Source organism: Suricata suricatta, chromosome 4 (assembly GCF_006229205.1).
Source record: "Suricata suricatta isolate VVHF042 chromosome 4, meerkat_22Aug2017_6uvM2_HiC, whole genome shotgun sequence".
Lineage (NCBI taxonomy): Eukaryota > Metazoa > Chordata > Mammalia > Carnivora > Herpestidae > Suricata > Suricata suricatta.
In genome coordinates, this window is record NC_043703.1 from 139,982,787 (window position 1) to 140,003,371 (window position 20,585).

The 20,585-nt window shown below is 40.5% G+C and overlaps 1 protein-coding gene across 9 annotated transcripts in view; it reads right to left on the minus strand.

Moving 5' to 3' along the window:
• BIRC6 (baculoviral IAP repeat containing 6) overlaps positions 1-19,277 on the minus strand; it is a 229,667-nt gene extending 210,390 nt beyond the window's left edge. For 6 of the 9 annotated variants that reach the window (XM_029937980.1, XM_029937977.1, XM_029937975.1 and 3 more), the window contains exon 1: positions 18,933-19,275. In XM_029937980.1, the coding sequence (XP_029793840.1) occupies positions 18,933-19,257 (325 nt within the window). In that variant the 5' untranslated portion in view covers positions 19,258-19,275. Of the gene's footprint in view, positions 1-18,932 lie in introns of all 9 variants that reach the window. The other 3 variants (XR_003908004.1, XM_029937978.1, XM_029937981.1) reach the window with 3 other exon arrangements.
• Between the last annotated feature and the right edge of the window lie 1,308 nt (positions 19,278-20,585).

Here is a 20,585-nt window from a genome sequence, read left to right on the forward strand (position 1 = left end):
ACGATCTCCCAGTCCTGAGATAGAACCCCGAGGTCAGGGTCTGCACTGAGCATGGAGCCTGCTTAGGACTCTCTCTCTTCCTTAGCCCCTCTCCCTCACTTGCATGTTCGTTCTCTCTCTCTCTCTCAATCTCTCCCTCTCTCTCAAATTAATTTAAAACTTCTAGAGCTACAGTCAGTTAAGTATCCAACTTCAGCTTAAGTCATGATCTTCAGCTAAAGTCTTCAGCTTAAGTTCGTGGCTTTGAGTCCTGCATCTCTCACATTGTGGGTTCGAGCCCCGCGTTGGGCTCTGTGCTGACAGTTTAGAGCCTGAAGCCTGCTTAAGATTCTGTGTCTCCCTCTCTCTCTGTCCCTCCCTTACTGTCTCTATCTCTAAAAATTTTAAATGTTTTAAAAAAATAATAAATTTTAAATAATTTTAAAATAAATTTTAAATAATAAATTTTTTAAAAACTCCTAGAGCTATAAATGAGTTTAGCAAGGTTACAGTAAACAAAATCAATACACAAAAAACAATCAATTGTATTTCTATACACTAGCAATGATCAATCAGAAGCTGAAATTTACAAAAACAGTTTACAATAGTTTTAAAATCATAAAACAGGGGCACCTGTGTGGTTCAGTCAGTTAAGCATCGATTCTTGATTTCGCTCCCTCTCTCTCAAAATAAACAAGCAAACAAAATATAGTACCACAAGAAAGTGTGGTAGTGGCAAATGGATAGACATATAGATCTATGGAACAGTAAAGAATCCAAAGACAGACCCACATTAACATGGCCATTTGATTTTTTAAATTATTTTTAATTGTGGTAAATTAACACAAAATTTAGCATCTTAACCTTTTTTTTTAATGTTTGTTTTTGAGAAAGAGAGACAGGCAGACATAGTGAGAGCAGGGGAAAGGCAGTGAGAGGGAGACCCAGAACCTGAAGCAGGCTCCAGACTCTGAGCTGTCAGCACAGAGTCTAAGGCAGGGCTTAAATACACAACCATGAGATCATGTCCAGAGCTGAAGCTGGAAGCTTAACCGCCTGAGCCACCGAGGCATCCCATTATTTTAACCATTTTTAAGTATACAGCTGAGTGGCATTAGGTACATTCACACTGTCATGCGACGATCACCACCATCCATCCACAGAACTCTTCTCAACTTGCAAAACTTAAGCTTTAGAACTATTAGACACTAACTCCTCCTTCCCACCTCCATACCCCCAGTGCTCAGCAATCACTATTCTACTTTCTGTCTCTGTGAAATTGACTGCTGTAAGTATCGTATATAATTAAAGTCACATGGTGTCTGTCCTGTGACTGTCTTATTTCAATAAGCATAATGCCTTCCGTTTCATCCATGTTGCAGTATACGTCAAAATTTCCTTCCTTCTTAAGGCTAATATTCCATTGTATATAGACACCATATTTTGTTTATCCATACATCCATCAATGGACGCTTGGGTAGCTTCTATTTTTTTGACTACTGGGAATAATGTTGCTGTGAACATGATGTACAAATATTTCTTCAAGACCCTGCTTTCAATTCTTTTAGATGTGGAACTGTGATATCATGATTTTATTTTCAATTGTTTGAGGAACCACCATATTGTTTTCCATAACAGCTGCACTATTTTATATTCCCACCAAGAGTGTACAACAAGGATTCCAATTCTCCACCTCCTCACCAACACTTATTATTATTTTTATAACAGCCATCTTAATTGGTGGGAAGCAGTACTGCCTTATTAGTGATGATAAATCTGTGTATGTTTGTTGACCCTATATATTTCTTCTCTGGAGAAATATCTTCAAGTATTTTGCTCATTCTTTAATCAGGTTGTTTCTTTTTTTGCAGTTGTTGAGATGTCAAAGTTTTCTATACATGCTGGATATTAATTATATATATTTGGATATGTAACTTGCAAATATTTTCTCATATTCTGTGGCTTGATAGCATCCTTCTTGCACAAAAAAAATATTTTTAATTAAAAAAAATAATGTTTTATTTACTTTTGAGAGAGAGAGAGAGAGAGAGAGAGAGAGAGAGACAGCTTGAGCAGGGGAGGGTCAGAGAGAGGGGGAAACACAGAATCTGAAGACAGGATCCAGGCTCTGAGCTAGCTGTCAGCACAGAGCCCAGCATAGGGCTCGAACTCACGAACCGCAAGATCATGGCCTGAGCCGAAGCTGGACCGACTGAGCCACCCAGGCACTCCCCCAAAATTTTTCTTGATAGGGTCCTTCATGCACAAAAAATTTTCATTTTAATGAAGTCCAACTTGTCTATTTTTTCTTTGGTTGCCTGTGCCTTTGATATTTTACCCCCAAAATCACTGCCAAATCTAAGATCATGGAGATTCCCTCTTTTTATTATTCTAAAAGCTTTATACTTGTCACTGTTACTTTTAAGGGTCCAACTTCATTCTTTTGCCTGTGGATAACCAAGTTTTCTCAGCACCACTTCTTGAAGAGATTGTCCTTTCCCCCACTGAATGGTGCTGGCCTTCTTGTTGAGAATCAGTTACCACATGTGAGAGGGCTTATTTCTGTGTCTATTGTTCCACCAGTCTTTGTGTCTGTCTATGCCAGTACCACATTGTTTTGACTACTGTAATACTGCAGTAAATTCTGAAATCAGGAAATGTGAGTTCTCAACTTTGTTCTTCTATTTCAAGAATGCTTTAGCTATTTGGGAGTCCCCTGAGATTTCACGTGAATTTTATGATGGGTTTTTCTATTTCTGCAAAAAAATATCTTTGGGATTTTGATAGAAATTGCAATGAATCTGTAAATCACTTTGGGTAGTATTGACTTTTTGACAATATACAGATAAAACCAAGCGCTTATAATTATAATGATGCAAAACAGTGGACTCATACATTTTTAATGAGAATGCATAATGGCACAGTCACACTAATTTGACTATTTCTTATAAGATTAAACATACACTTACCAAATGGTCCTGTAATCCCACTTCTACATATTCATCCTAGAAACATAAACTCTCACATTCACGCAAAAACCTGTACTCAAATGTTCATAATAGCTCTACCCATAATCACCAAAAGCTGAAAACATCCAAGTATCCTTCAATGAATGATTGACTAAACAAATGGTGACACATTCATACAGTGAAATACTGTTTAGCTATAGAAATTAACAATACAGGGTGCCTGGGTGGCCCAGTCGGTTAAGCACCTGACTTTGGCCTAGGTCATGATCTCACGGTTTGTGGGTTCGAGTCCCGCCTCAGGTTCTGTGCAGACAACTCAAGGCCTTGGAGCTGGCTGCAGATTTGGCCTCCCCCCTCTCTGCCCCTCCCCCACTCTCTGCACATCCTCTGCTCTCTCTCTCTCTTTCAAAAATAAATAAACATTTAAAAAAATTTTAAAGAATGAAATGAACTATTGATATATATAACAACTCTAACTGCAAAAAAATCAGAATCAAAAGGTTACATAAATAAATACACCTGGAGCCTGACCGGGATATTCTTTCTCTCCTGCTGAGTCCTTTACTTGCACTCTCACTCTCTCTAAAAAAAAAAAAAAAAAAAAAAAAATAGGGGTGCCTGGGTGGCTCAGTCGGTTAAGCCTCCGACTTCGGCTCAGGTCAGATCTCACGTTCGTGGGTTCGAGCCCCGCGTCAGGCTCTGTGCTGACAGCTAGCTCAGAGCCTGGAGCCTGCTTCCAGTTCTGGGTCTCCTTCTCTCTCTGCGCCTCCCCCTCTCATGCTCTGTCTCTATCAAAAATAAATAAAACATTTAAAAATATATATATATGTGTGTGTATATACACACACACACACACACACATATATATAGTAAATGTTTAAAAAAAGGTTATATCCTGTAAGATTCCATTTCTAGGACACTCTAGATAAGACAAAACTAAGAGCGTGGAAAACATGATTGCCAAAAGTTGGAGGAGAAGGGGGAGCAGGAGGATAGGCTATAAAGGATATATAGCACAGGTGTTTAAACTGCTCTGTATCCTAACTGTAGTGGTGGTTACACGCATTCACTGCTGGTACACAAAAAAAATGTGTACTATTTTACTGAGCAGTATTAAATAAAATTTATTTAGGGGTGCCTGGGTGACTCAGTCAGGTAAGCCTCCGACTTCGGCTCAGGTCATGATCTTGCAGTTTGTGAGTTCCAGCCCTGTACTGAGCTCTGTGCTGATAGATCAGAGCCTGGGGCCTGCTTCCGATTCTGTGTGTGTCTCTCTCTCTGCCCCTTCCCTGCTCGTGTTCTTTCTCTCTCAAAAATAAAAAAATATTTTTAAAAAGTTTAATAAAATGTTTTAATATTAAAAGATAATAAAGACATAAGAAAATATTCATAATACACTATTAACTAAGTAAAAAGAGGGAAACAGTTTATAACATATCACTGCAATCCAAATTCTAAAAAATACATTAAACAATAGAAAAAATCAGAAAGAAATTATTACACAAGAGAATGTTAACAATGGCCATCTCTTGGTAACAAAATCATAGGTGACTACTCTTTTCCTTAGTCTATTTGATATCTTATAATAAGGTAAATCACTTTTTTAAAATTATTTTTCTATTTTTAATTAAATTTTTAATGATCTATTTTAGTTTTGAGAGAGAGATGGAGCATGAGCAGGGGAAGGGCAGAGAAAGAGGAAGACACAGATTCCGAAGCAGGCACCAGGCTCCAAGCAGGCAGCACAGAGCCTGACGTGGGGCTCGAACTCATGAGAGGTGAGATCATGACCTGAGCAGAACTCAGACACCCAGCCAACTGAGCCACCCAGGCACTCCCAGGTAAATCACTTTTAAAAAATGAGAATTTTTAGGGGCACCTGAGAGGCTCGGTAGGTTAAGGGTCTGGCTCCTGATTTTGGCTCAGGTCATGATCTCACGGTTCGTGGGTTTGGGACCCACATCAGGCTCTGTGCTGACAGTGTGGAAGCTGCTTGGGATTCTGGCTCCCCTCTCTCTCTCTGCCCCTACCCTGCTTGCTCCCTCTCTCAAAAATAAATAAACTTAAAAAAAAACCCTGAAACTTTTCAAAGGTCTGAATCTGTGGGGTTTTTTGGTGTTTTTGTTTGTTTTGTTTTTGAGAGAGAGACCATGAAAGCAGGTGAGAGGGGCAGAGGGAAAAGGAGAAAGAGAATCTCAAGTAGGCTCCATGCCTAGCACAGAGCTTGATAAGGGACTCGATCAATCTCACAACTGTGTAATCATGTCCTAAGCCACAATCAAGAGTCAGAAATTCAAATGACTGAGGTGCCTCAAAACTGTTTTTTAAAATCAGTTAATTCTAATACCCACTTCAAGAAATACTCAATTACTTATCAATGCATTATCCATTTGCATCCGTACAAAACTTGCAAAAATATTATCAAAAATACATTATCTTTGCAAACTGACAGGACACACTGTAAAATTCCATTTCCACAGAGATAACATCAGAATTCAGTGCTTAAAATACTCTACTAAAACAGTATGTACAAACATCATTCAAAGTCAACCAAAAGGGCACAAGATCAGTGTTCTTACAAAGCTTTTAAAATATAATTAAAGTAACCAAAAATAAAATCACTTAACAAAAGCTGTTAGTACACTACATTATTCAAAGCCAAACTGAGTATTCCTGTAAAACACAATTTGGGAGAGTTCAGTGACTAGGCCATGTAAAGGGTAACAAATGGATAAAACACAATGCAAGGATAGTATTATTCCAGGCAAAAGAACCAACATCTCCAAAAAAGACAGAATTATTGTAATTAAAAGTTCCAAGTTCTGAGGTGCCTGGCTGGCTCAGTCAGTGGAGCATGCAGCTCTTGATCTCGGGGTCCTGAGTTTGGGCCTCACACTGGGTGGAGATTACTTAAAAAATAAAATCTTGGGGTGCCTGGGTGGCTCAGCATCTGGCTTTGGCTCAGGTCATGATCTCACGATTTGTGAGTTCGAGCCCCATGTGGGGCTCTGTGCTGACAGCTAGCTCAGAGCCTGAAGCCTGTTTCAGATTCTGTATCTCCTTCTCTCTGACCCTCCCCTGCTAGCGCTGTGTCTCAAAAATAAATTTAAATACATAAATAAATAAATAAATAAATAAATAAAATCTTAAAAAAAAACAAAAATAGAAGTCTCACCAAACAACTTATTTTACAATAAGCTTAAGTATCTGACATCAATTGACAAAGTTTTAAGAACATAATCACCACTGAAATGTCCATGGATGGGACTCAATCTTTAAGGACCTACTCCCTACAAGAGATTTTGGGGCCTATTTCACATATGTTATTCAACTTGTCACAGTTAAATCTTTCAACCACCTTGGGACACAAAAGTTACATTCTTCCTTCAGGATTTTGAGCTGGCTATAATTAAGTAAAATTTGGGTGCTACCTTCCCTATCTGATGTTGCTCAAGAAAACCAACCACCTGTATATAAATTCCTGTTGCTACACAAAGTTGCCCATGTGACAAGGAGCTCATCTACAAATCAACACAATTCGGTAATACAGAACATGTACGCTGTGAATTTCTATTTGGAACTCGTATTTGAAACTACTGATCTCTGCTGAATACAGATGGTATGTGTATCTAAACCAGAGGTCACAAGGCCTTTCATCATTCCTCATGTAGCTTACATTTTAAGTCAGTTCAAGTCAAATTCCATCCAAATCTGATGAAAATCCACCTAGGTGTTCTTGCATATACGGTATGCAATAGAAGGGCAATAACAGGGAAAAGAAACCTCCCTGGATTACCTGCCCTGCTTTCTAACCTCGCTGGGATCTTTGCTCAAGGGCCACTTCATAGAAACCCTCCCAGACCACAGCACAGCACAAATTTACCCATCGCCCTCGCATACCAGCTCTAATTTCTTACAGCATTTACCACCACCTGATAGTATGTATGTGTGTGTGTGTGTGTGTGTGTGTGTATGTGTTTAATACACCTCTTCCTACTAAACCATTAGCTCTAGTAAAGGAAGGACCTGTTCACTAGTGTATCACCAGTGCTTGGCACACAATAAACATCTTTGAATAAATCATTTTCTATAGTTTCAAATAACTTTTTAATACATTAAAATTAAACGATAAAAGTGGCAAAATACAATAGTCACACAGCTTTTTTTGTTTTGTCTTGTTAACAAAACATGAAACAAAGACAGTTCAGGCATGAAACTAGTTGACCCAGTACAGATAACCCAACCATCTATGCCCTTCATGGACCTATTTTTCCCTATCTTACTCCTGGCTCCAATTATGAGTAGATCACTGTCCTTGGCTCTAGAAACATTTTGGTGAGCAAGTATCAGAGCACTTAGCTGGTTCAAAATCCAATTAAAACTGAATTATACCAGAAAATGACAAAATAGAAAGCAGCAGGGGGGTGCCTGGCTTCTGATTTCAGCTCAGATCATGATCTCATGGTTCAGGAGTTCAAGCCCTGCATTGGACTCTAACAGCTCAGAGCCTGTAGCCTGCTTCAGATTCTGTGTTTCCTTCTCTCTCTGCCCATCCCCTGCTCACGCTCGCGCTCGCGCTCTCTCTCTCTCTCAAAAATAAACACTAAAACATTAAATAGTAAATAAAATAAATAAAATGTTAAATTTAAAAAGCAGGAGAAATTTGGTTCTTGATATATCTACTAAATTATTTAAAACACAATGGGGTAGATTTCATTAGACAAACTTGGGAGGTTTTCCTTACCCAAAAATTTAAGGCTAAATAGAACACTATTCAATTCAAGATACTATTCAAGTGAAACTTGTCTCTCATTTATCTCAGGCTTATCATGAAGTTTGAACCTCCGAACCTACCTACACAGTAGAATCACCTGGCATCTGTTAAAAAAAGAAGACAAAAAATTCCTGGCCTCCATTCCAGACCTTAAGTCAGAATACTGGCAGGCAAGCAGAATTTTTTTAAGTTTCCCTGATGATTCTAATGAACAACCAAGGCTGAGAACCACCGCCCTATGTCATCTCCCCCAATCTTCTCTCCTACTTCATAAATCAAAGTAAAAGTACAGAAACAAATCATGAAGATTTAAATGCCTGGCACCAACAATAAATCTCAATCCTATCTGCCCCTTCTAACACTTCTATCATTTCCCCTAAAAAGTCAGCAAAATATTTATCTTCCCTAAAACACACCCCTGATTTAATATACTCAAATCAGACCGCAATCACTTCCTTTTAGGAGCGCTCCCCTTGTCACAAACTATTTTATATAGCAATTACTTTATTCTTTTTTATTTGTACATCTATTATCCCCTCTTTTATACCCAAAGAGTCTGTCTTAACTTTTGTGACTTCAAGTCCCATGCTGGGCATGAAGCCTACTTTACAAAAAAATATATAAAATAAATAAGTAAATAAAAATAAATAATTTAAAAAATCATTAGCCCTCCGTTTTTAAAATATTTTTTTTGAGAGACAGACAAGTAGAAGGGCAGAGATAGAGAGAGGGAGACACAGAATCTGAAGGAGTCTCTACTCCAGCTGTCAGCAGAGCCCAATGTGGGGCTCGAACTCATGAGCTGTGAGATCATGAACTGAGCCGAAGTCGGACACTTAGCCGACTGAGCTACCCAGGTGCCCCTACCAGCCCCTTTTAAAGATGGTAAGTCTGAGAAGTTATCTTGCCAAAGGCATGAGGCCACGAGCAATACAATGCACGTATCAGAAAGGTGACTCCCTCCCACACACTCCCCACTGCTCTTACATACTGTAGTACAGAAATCTATTATTGTTGATATTCTGTCAGCTAACTGGTACTAAAAACACAGCTCCTAGAATAATAGGTCCCTAAATTTTTTACCTTAAACTATAGTGTCCTTACACTATGGGAGCCACAGGTCAGAGGGACCAAATCCAAGATCCTCAAGCTATCTATCACTCCCATCCTTGTGCCTTGCACTCTTAATACCAAAGTGCTTGTAACAAACGCTAACTGCTTCATGCCTCTACTCTTGCACATGCTATTCCTTCTACCTAACTCAAAAGCCAAGGTGTCACCTCTTCTAGAAAGGTTTCTAAGTTGGGAGGCAGGTGGGATTTCAAATTAATCTTTATCCCTACAGAGCAGGCAAACACTTGTTGAACTGAGCTATAAATTTAAAAACACCATCCCACGGCAATGAGAAAAAATGAAATCTGGCCATTCGTAGCAAAGTGGATGGACCTCGAGGGTGTCATGCTAACCTAAAGAAGTCAGGGAGAGAAGGACAAATACCGTATGTTTTCACTCATAGGTCTAACAGGAGAAACCTAACAGAGGACCATGGGGAGGGGAATGGGGGAAAAAGAGTTAGAGAGATGGAGGCAAATCATGAGAGACTCTTGAATACTGAAAACAAGTGCTGAAGGGGGAAGGGGAAAGGAGAAGGGAGATGGTGGTCATGGAGGAGGGCACTTGTGGGGAAGAGCACTGGGTGTTATATGGAAACCAACTTGACAATAAACTATAAATAAAAATAAATAAATAAATTCTCAAAAAAAACCATGAACCCAAAAGTAACACTTACTGAGTGCTTATGGTAAGTTAAGCAGTAACTACATGTGTCATTTATTTAATCCTTCCAGAGACGCCTAGCTGGCTTAGTCAGTCAAGCATCTGACTCTTGATCTCAGGGTCCTCAGTTCAAGCCCCACATTGGGTGTAAAGCCTACATTAAAAAATTTAATCTTTCCAATAATCCAACAAGTTAAGGGTCCAGAGATAGGTTAAGCATCTTGCCCAAAGAGAATAAGTGGTGAATCATAGACTGAAGGCAATCTGGCTCCAGAATCAATATCCTTAACCACTAAGGCTCAGCCTTCCTAACCTGTGTCCCCAAATCCTCAAGCTTCAGCTCTGAATTCCCAATGCCTTCTGGACATCTCTACTTGGATGTCCTTCAAGAACCTCAAAATTAACACAACTGAAATCACTATCCCCCTCTTGCTCCCCAACCTTCTCCAACAAAAACCACTTTTCACACCTTCTTGTACTGCTTATTTGGATTAATATACACCATTTACCCAGGTACCTAAAGTAGGAACCCACACATGAGTACCTGTCATCCATCTCTCTCGTCCCCACATTTACCAAATTACAATGTTCCTACCTTTCAAACTAACTTACACCAGGCTCTATCACTTCCCACACCTGGGCATTAGCTTCAAACCTCTCTAAAAACATATTTGATCATGTAATAACCTACTGTAGCTCCCTACCACTGACATCAAGTAAAATTTCTTAAGAAAACATACTATGATCTTGTCTTTGCCTATTTCTCAGCTTCAATTCTAACCATCCCCTTACACACCTTAATCCCCCATGTTTTTCCTTGAAAACCTTTTTGTTTCTTGAATTCACCACTTTTTGAAAGACCAACAGGTCTCTACACAAGTTCATTAGCTTAAGATGATGATCCCTATAATATTCCCTCCCACTCTCATCTTTCAAAGTGGATCATAAAAGGAACCTCCTTTGAAGCCTTTTCTTTTTCCCTCAGATTGAAGTAACTCCTCCTCTGTCCTCACACAGCATTCTGCATATCTATATCATACTACTTATGACATTACTGGCTAAAATGGTTTGCCTAAACACATCACAAAGCATACACTCAAAAGGCCAAAATGTTGTCTTAATCATTCTGTGGTCCCATGTTAGCATATGTTCAATAAATATATCAATGAATACCGATTAGCTCCTCACATTATGTTGCTCTTTTAACAATCTGAAGTCCAAAATCAATTGACTTACATAATTTATATTTCTCCTATAATACAAACGTTATTATCTTATAATTATGCCCATTAGATTTCACCCAGTCACATTTCCACATGCACGGAAAACTGAATGAATACTGCCATTTCAACAGCAAAAATGTCTACTACTTAAATAGCCCCTGCTACCAAAGAATAAAAACAGAAAACATTTATAGAGTCATACAATACACAACCACTTTATGGGAGAAGCAGTATTATTATCCTCATTTTTTGGATGAACTTCAAAATTAAACAGAACCAAGGCTTAAGCCCAAAATGTTTGACTCCAGACGTTCATCTCTTATAGTGATTCAATAAGCCTAAAAAAGGCCAAGATAAATTCTTGCTAGAATAAAACCATCTTCGCACAGGTAATAGGGAAATTGGGTAGATAAATGTTTTTAAAAAACTGGATAAACTTCAAGGATATTAAAAACAATCTTAATATAAATTTTTAGTCTTAATATAAATTCACTCTAATTAATTGAAGGAAGATGTTTTGCTAATAAAATATTAAATTGGGGCACCTGGCTGGCTCAGCTGGTGGATAGAGCATATAGGACTCTTGATTTCAGGGATGTAAGTACAAGCCCCACACTGAGTGTAGAGATTACTTTAAAATAAAATCTTAAAATAAGTAAATAAATAAAACAGCAAATCTTTGATACAAGATAGGTCATCGTGTTTCATTACTAAAGCCAGTCAATTGCAACATCAAGTTTGTACTCAGCCCACAAAGAGATTTGCCCAATTAAGTTTTTATAAAGAACTCAGATCCATCCAGAAAACAACTATCTTCTAAGGCTACAAAAATTCCAACTCTATACTGTATTATATTATCCTTCATAAAGGAATAACCGTAACCAGGAAGACTGCATGAACCAAAGTAAGTCAGGAAATAGGAAGTGGTCTGAATCATTTACAATTTCCAAAACTGAGACCTACAGGAAGATTTTGCATTTTATCCAAATTAATGCATGCCTGATTTGCAGCAGTGAGAAAAATATTTTCACCTCTAACAAAATGATAGTAAGAGTTGTATCCCCAAAAATGATTTCTTGAGAAATATGCAGGCTAACCTAACTCATTTTCTATATTTCAAGACTTCTTGATGCAGGCAGCTCTGAGCTTTGAGTCTGAAAAGCAAGTTCATATCAAACAAAAAGTAAATAAAGAAGTAAAAATTCAACCAATCTGAACTTCACAGCAACTGGAGTACAGTAACCTTTATCTCCTTTATGACTATCATATAAATTTCTCAAATCAAAATCAACATCTATACAAGTAAAGAAAAAATGAAAACATGCATAAAGAAGTGTGAAACTTGTGTCTGTCTAAAAACACTGAGCAGTTTTGGAGTTTCCTCACCATGACAAGAAATCTGGAACCTACTTCTTCAGAAACTGAAGAGACATGATTTCCTTTTACACATATGCTACATCTACTGATTAATATCCACACACCTTCTGTTACTTACGTAGATATACTGCATGAACAATCAATCCACATACACACCGAACCCGTAATACAACAGTCTTAACTTCATTCTGACATTCAGCCACACCAATACACTGCAAGACATTTACCCAGAGATAATATTTGTCGCCAACACTTACATTTCCAAGTACAATTCAATGATATCTATCTATCCTCTGTATATAACATTAAGTCAGTGAACATTTTTTTAAAGTGGTAGTGAGGAACATGGCAATACTAAGCATCCACAAGGCTTAAGAGAATTAACATTCACTTTGTACATATGCTAGGTAAGCAGTGTTAGGCACTTTAAAATATGTTTCCCATTCAATCTACACAACCATCCTATTAAAGATTAATCTTAATTTACAAATTAGGAAGCTAAAGTTCAGGAATTTTAGAGAATGAGTTAGTATGTGAGCTAAAATTCAAAATTCAGGAATACTTAGAATACCCATTCTCTTTCTGCATGCCCTCAAAAAAGTTTATTAAAAAAAGCAGGGGCACCTGGGTGGCCCAGTCGGTTAAACGTCCAACTTCGGCTCAGGTCATGATCTCACGGGTTCGTGGGCTCAGGCCTGAGCTAGCTGTCAGCACAGAGCCTGTCTGTTGCCTGTCTTCAGATTTTGTACCTCTCTCTCTCTCTGATCCTCCCCTGCCTGCTGTGTCTGTCTCTCAAAAAAAAATTTTTTAAAAACAAACAATATAAAATGTACTACTACTCTAAACGGGCGGTGGGGGAGGAGGGGGGTACTATTTTGGAAAGCAAGAGGAAACATTACCACCAGGGATTAAATAATACAAGAAAATACTGAACAAAGGGCTGAGGGACCAACCTCTGGCACTTAGTGGATTTAATAAAGAATGTTGATTCCATAAAGAAAAAAACTGAACAAATGAACAATACCTTACTCAAAGCAAAAATTAGATGGATTTTGACGAATAGTAAAAAGTGGTAAATATGAAAAATATCTAAGAAGTTTAACTTTAGGGTTAAGTTCAAAAAATTTAACAGAGAATACCAAAAAGGTGTAAGGTAAAAAAAAAAAAAAAGTATTTACAAGATTTACGATTAACAGAAGAAATATTTTTGAGCAGTAAACACATTGTTCTAAGAACTTCCTGCTTATTAACACTTAATCCTCACAATTAATACAATTATCATCCCCATTTTGCGAATGGAGAAACTGCCAAAAAATGTTAAGTAAATTAGTCAAGGTTACACAGTCAAACTGGGAGGTGGGGGCAAGCAGAAATTGAGATCTTAAACAGAGCCAACAGTCTCCAAAACCAAGCTCCTCCCTTAATTGTTACGCTAAATTGTATGAACAAACAATAGCTAAAGAAAAGAACATATCTTGGGGCACCTGAGTGGCACCTGGGTGAGTGTCCGACTCCGGCTGAGGTCATGGTCTCACAGTTTGCGGGTTCGAGCCCCATGTCACGCTCTGTGCTAGCTCAGAGCCTGGAGCCTGTCTTCGGATTCTGTGTCTCCCTCTCTCTCTGACCCTCTCCTGATTGCACTCTCTCTCTCTGTCTCTCAAAAATAAATTTTAAAAAGCATTAAAAAAAATAAAATAAACAACATGGTCAAGTGGTGTATGTCAACCTATTTTGATTTTTAAAATCCAAACTGCACAAATTTTCATTACAGAATTACAAATTAAAACAATGAGATTCCACTACACCCCTATCCGAATGGGCACAATCCAAAATAGAAAACAGAATGCTGAAAGGGATTTGGAGCAACAGGAACTCTCCTTCACTACCACTCGGAAAACAAAATAGTACACCTGCTTTGGAAGACAGTTTGACAGTTTCTTGCAAAACTAAACATACTCCTAACACATGATCTGGCATTCATGCTCCTTGGTATTTACCCAAATGAACTAAAAACTTATGTCCACAAATATTTATAGCAGCTTTATTCCTAACTGCTGTCACCTAGAAGCAACAAAGATGTCCTTAAATAGGTGAATGGGTAAATAAATAAACTGCAGTACATCCAGACAATGGAATATCATTCAATGTTTAAAAGTAATGAGTTACCAAGCCATCAAAAGACTTGGAAATTTTTAAATGCATATTCCTTTTTTTAATGTTTTTATTTTTTAGATTTTATTTTTAAGTAATCTCTACACCCAATGTGGGGCTCGAATCCACATCCCCAACATTAAGAGTCACACACTCCACTGACTGAGCCAGCCAGCTACTCCTTAAAAACGCATATTGCCGGGCGCCTGGGTGGCTCAGTTGGTTAAGCCTCTAGCCTCGGCTCAGGTCATGATCTCAGGGTTTGCGGGTTCGAGCCCCGCATCGGGCTCAGTACTGACAGCTAGCTCAGAGCCCGGAGCCTGCTTCGGATTCTGTATCTCCCTCTCTCTCTGACCCTCCCCTGCTCATACTGTCTCTGTCTGTCTCTCAAAAATAAATAAAAAACATTAAAAAAAATTTTTTAATGCATATTCCCAAGTGAAAGAAGCCAAACCAAAAAGGCTGCATGCTGTATAATTCCAGCTATATGACATTCTACAAAAGGCAAAACTACAGACAATCAAAAGACCACAAAGTGGCAAGGGGGAGAAGAGAGGGATGGGTGAACAGGCAGAGCACAGATTTTTATGAAAGTGAAACTGTTCTGTATGACATATCTATTTGTCAGAACCCGAGAATGTACAACACCAAGAATGAGCACTAACATCAACTATGCCCTTGGGTGGTGATGATGTGTTAACTCAGGTTCACTGATTGTAACAGTTACAGGAGGTTGTGTGTGCATGGGGGCAGGAGGTATGGCGGAACACTGTTCTTTTCTGCTCAATTTTTACTATGAACTATGAACCTAAAACTGCTCTAAAAAATAAAATCTATTTAAGAAAAGAAAGAGGGGCGCCTGGGTGATGCAGTTGGTTAGCAACTGACTCTTGATCTTGGTTCAGGTCATGATCTTCAAGCCCCACATAGGGCTCTGTGCTGTCTGCAAGGAGTCTGCTTGGGATTCTTTCCTTCTCCGTGCCCTTCCCCTACTTGTGCGCTCGCACTCTCCCTCAAAAATAAATAAACTTAAAAAATATATAAAGAAAAAAAAGCCAAAGAAATCATTTATTTTAGCAGTATGTAAGACAGCATACATTTAACACACTCATTTAGCATATAAACACAAATTAAAATATTCATTAATATTTTGTACCAGGCATCCTAAGGAGGGAATATACACAAGAGGACGGATTCTTTCCCACAAGGAGTTTTAAATATAGTTAGGTGGACATCATATATTCGCAAAAAGCTAAACAAAACAAAATTTAAGTAGTTCAAGACAAAGAAAACACCACAAACAATAGGTTGCCCAATTACTAAAATAGACATTAAGAGGACAATATGTGCTTACGAGTTCAGTGGATCACTTCAGGCTAAAAGAATCAGGAAGTTAAGATCTGCTCCAGGTCTTGGAAAATGGCTAAAATATGTCTGGAGGGAATTGGTGCATTCCAAGAAAGAGCAAAACTGAGTTAGGAAAGAAAAGTAAATGAACCAGTTCACAAAACTAAATAGGGAGATAAGACCAGAGACTGGTAAAGGCCAAATCATGGAAGTCAAGGAATGCCAGACTAAGGAATCGGCCTAGACACGGAGAAATCTTAACTCTTAAACACTAACATGGAGCAAATACTTGCCTAACGTATGTTATACTGATAGCTCTTACTCTAATGAAAAGTATATTTGGAAACATTTCATGTCAGATATACACTGAAGATATACACTAGTAGACACAGTGAAAAATTCACCTTTGCCACCCAACTGAAACACACACCCAAGTCCTGCTTCCATCCTTCAATTTCCCATCTACATTAAGAGGCTACCTACAGTCCTACAACTTGAATCCTTCAGAAGACATACGGCTCTATCACCCAAGAAAACACTCTTTTTCCCCTGACACAAAGATGTCTTTCCTCTGGGGTATGAAAGAAGTGGCTTCTTGCCCCTTAAAGAGGGGTCATGTTAGGACCATGGTCACTGCTGGCACCTCCTCTATTCTATTTATAGGCCTGTCATCCTCTATTAATCATTAAAAGCAAACCTACTAAATAAATATGTAAAGTATATACATATTCCAGGCAAGACAAAAAATGCAGCACTCCCTCCCTAATGACCTGGATACTCTATACAACCTCTGGTAATTATTTTTAATAACTGCAATTCTCATAAATGAAAACACTTCAGATTTTGTCCACTGTTATTTTCAAACCTTTTCTGTAATCCTTTTGTTTACCATAAACTCTTCTATGTATTTTAAGTTACATACTCAATCTTCAATGCATGGACATCTGCAATTGTATTCCATCCTGTACTTTTCTAATTAACCAATGCCCCACCATATCCCAGCTAAGTTATCCCAAATCAGTGCTGTTTTATACATGTACCTTTAAACTTGTATTTAAGCCCCAAGGCCCTCCCCTTTAGTAATCTACCACTAGGGTGACTATTTTCTTCCCTTTCATAAGACACATTCATAAATATCCAATTTCCCAAACTACTTATAACAAACCCTAACATACACTGTTTTTCTCAAACATAGCCTCCAAGCACTAAAACACCCTATTAAATTCCTTTCCATCAAAAGCATTTTAAAACTTCTGTTAATATTTTTATAAAAAATCCAAATACATATACTATGATACCAATTTGTCAAAGTTTAAAATCATGAAAGACAGCATTAGATATTGTTTAAAGAAACAAGCATAGAGGCACCTGAGTGGTTCAGTCAGTTGAGCGTCGGGCTTCGGCTCAGGTCACGATCTCACAGTTAGTGGGTTCGGGCCCCGCGTCAGGCTCTGTGCTGACAGCTAGCTCATGAACCTGGAGCCTGTCTTCAGATTCTGTGTCTCCCTCTCTCTCTGACCCTCCCCTGCTCGTGCTGTCTCTCTCTCTCTCAAAAATAAATAAAACATTAAAAAAAATTTTTTAATAAAAAATTAAAAAAAGAAACAAGCATATACTAAAAAACAAAAACATGTAAAAACAATAAAACCAAATTGAGCAGAATGCTCACGGGGAAGGTAGGATGGTTGGAATGCAATCCAAGGGACATAGAAGAGGCTTCAACTTTCTAATGTCTTATTTCATAAACAGAATCAGGGATACTTGATTGTTCATCTCAATTATCTTTATACCTTGTTGTGTTTGGTGTATTTTACATGAGTTTAAGAAGAAAGATATCCAATTACTAATGAGTATCTCCTCCTCATAGTGACAAACTGTTCCCTCCAAATTGCAGTTACTGTGAATTGCTACATCTGGGACACTCCTCCTGCCATTTACCTAAGTCAAGAAAAGGAAAATTACAAGCCTACAATCCAAAACTTTCTTAGACGTATCTTAGACGGGATCAGGGTTTATAGTCTGTAGCTGTATACAATCCATTTCTTTCACATCTCTCACATCCAGAAAAGTTAAATCTCTTTTTAGATCTTTCTCTCCCTACATTGCCATTAACTCTTCCGGGCCTTATTACACAGTAAACTACAATAACGACCTTCCCGTATTTGTGTATGTTACAACACAAGTGAATTGGTATGCCACATAGCTCATTTCGTTGGCTAAATGCAGACAGTCATATATATGATATTTCTATGCAGGAGTCTAACTCACTCATATACTAACTTTTCAATCTCAGTTTATAACATCTAATTTAAGCCACACATCACTTAACCGCAAATGAAATGTCACCTCAGCCAAACATAAGTAACTTGGCCAGGGCAATTCCAAACAACTCCACTCCAGTCCACTGAGCGATCACCAAATGCGTGGAGTCTCTCCCCTGGAACAACGTTTACATCACCCAGAACTGCTCTCCTCCACTGGGGAGGTTCAGCCATACCTCCAAATCCCTCCAAATACTTTGGGCTCGCTGTGGTAAAACAAGTAAGAGAGGGCCTGAGGTTTCACCTCATTACGAACTCACAGGAATCTGTATTTCATACATCGCAGGTCCTGAGCTTCTCGTCACTGCGATATAGAAGTTGGAAGCCCCTGGCTAGGGAACAAGGTTTAGTCTTCCATGGCGTCCGCCAGAGCCCCAAAGTCGTCGACGGAACAGTTCAGGCAGCTGGCCCGCCTACTTGCCTCCCCACCCCCACTCCAGGCGCACCCCACCCCCACCCCCAGCGCGAAGCCCCGCCGTACATCCCTGCACCTGCGGATCCTACGAACAGTCGAGTACCCACTTCTCTCCACCAGAGGGGAGGGCTTACATCCCGGCTCCGACGCTCGCCTCTGGCCACCAGGCTCTCACGTCGGACCCAACCCTGCGACCCGTTCGTTCTCTGACCGACACCTTCTCCAGGACCGACCCCGGCGCCTGGCCTTCTCAGGTACAGAGCTCCGAGGCCCCCTCACCTCTCCCAGGGGACCAACCTACAGCGGACGCTCAAGGCCCGAAGACAACTCCCACCACTCCCCGACTCGCCAGTCTTTTCTTCTCAGCAGCAGCCGCTGAAAAAGCCAAGTCCTACGGTCCTCCTCCATCAGCTCCCGGGCCTCGGTTCACAGACGCGCCTGAACCCCCAGCCCTGCCCTCAGCTACCCCATTCCCGTCACGCCGCTCCCCCTCCTCCCAAGGCCGAGCCCCGGGGCTGGGCGGCTTCCTTCTCCGGCATCCCGCGGGCCCAGCTCCTCCCGCGGAGGGCCCGGCCCCCGCCCGGCGTGCCGCACACTCACCGCTGAGCGCTGAGGCCTGCAGGGTGGCCCCCGAGGTGCCGTCGATGACTTTGATGGTCCCGCGACTGGTGACGGCCAGGATGGCGTTGAGCGCCGGGTGGTAGGAGAGGCTGTGCAGCCCTTCGGCGTCGCAGCGCATGCAGCCGTCCCGCAGCACCAGCCACTCCGAGACCCCGGCCGTTCCCGCTCCCGCCGCCGAGGAGCAGCCCGGGCCCGAGGCCGCCGCAGCCGCAGCCGCCATCTTCCGGCCTGCGCTCAGCACAATCACACTGGGAAGCGGCTCAGTGACAGTCCCGGGAGGTGCAGCACCACCGCCAGTCACCATCCGGGGCCAGGGGGCAAGCGGAGCGCGTTAGCCGGAAGTGAAGTCAGGCGCCGGCACGCACGCGGGACGTCGGCCGCGCGCCCGGAGGGACCAAACTCGGAGGGAGGTTGGCGGGGGAGGGGGACAACGAGCAAAAGAGGCGGGACCCGGGGAGGGGGCGGGCGTCGCGCGGCTGGAGCATGCGCGAGAGGGCTCGCGCTTGCCACGCGCCCTGGGTCCCGCCAGCCTCGCGTCCGCAATGTCCCAGTTTTTTTTCCCTGAGCGTGGGGAGTGGCCGCTGCCTGAGCCCCGCCCCGCTCCCTAGCTTCTGGCGGTGGGGGTTGGGCTTCCTGTGTTTCCGCTAGGCGGGGACCCCAGCCAGTGGGACCTGTGTGAGATGCCTTGAGACCTTTTGCGGCGTTTCCAGCTGTATCTGGACGGTTCTCTACTGGAGTGCTGCAGCTGCTTGGCGGTGGCCGGAAGGAGACCCCAGGGTTTGGACCACGGCTCTAATCTACAAGTCACCAGTCTGAAAAACCTCTGGTCTGGTTTAGGAGAAACCAGACGACCTTTGGACCCGGTGTCTATTGCACGCCGCCATTCCCAGATCTTTGTGTTGAACAGAAGTGCCACAGAAGAGTTAGTTACACGCTGGAAGCCTATAACTTAATGTCTTCATCCCCATCCGAAACAAGTCATGTTAATTGTTAATAGGTGTGTGAATATCATACCCTCCTAGCAGTGCACTTTTAATTTTTTTATTTAAAAATAATTGTTAAATTCACAGTTGCAAATACGATACAGACCTCTGTGATCTGTTTCGCCAAAACCTAGTAACCCCTATCAAAAACACATTGAACAAACTGAAATTGAGGGACTTATGTAAAATACCTGACCAATACTCCTATATGTTACATAGGTTTAGTACACTATCAAAATCAGGGATTTGATATGTATATATTGTATGTATGATTCTGTCACACGTTTTATCACGTGTAGATTCCTGCACCACAATCAGGATAGAGAACTGTATGTTCTGTGTGTCTTGGGATCATCAGTTATCTTGGAAAGCCTAAATTCTTTTTCCTTAAAACCTAAAGTGCTGTCGTGAGGATTAAGAATCATGTAAAATAGCATAGTGTAGAATAGCATCTGACATATAGTAGATGGTCAATAAAAGTTATGAAAGGTGGCATCCCACATTCCTGCACACTTCATAAAGGAATCTTCATAGATTATCCCAACTATATCTTAAACCTGTTTATTTGTATGCAAAGCTTTTTTTTTTAAGTTTATTTTGAGAGTGTGCACAGAGAGGGTGGTGGCTAGAGAGAGGGAGAGAAAATCCC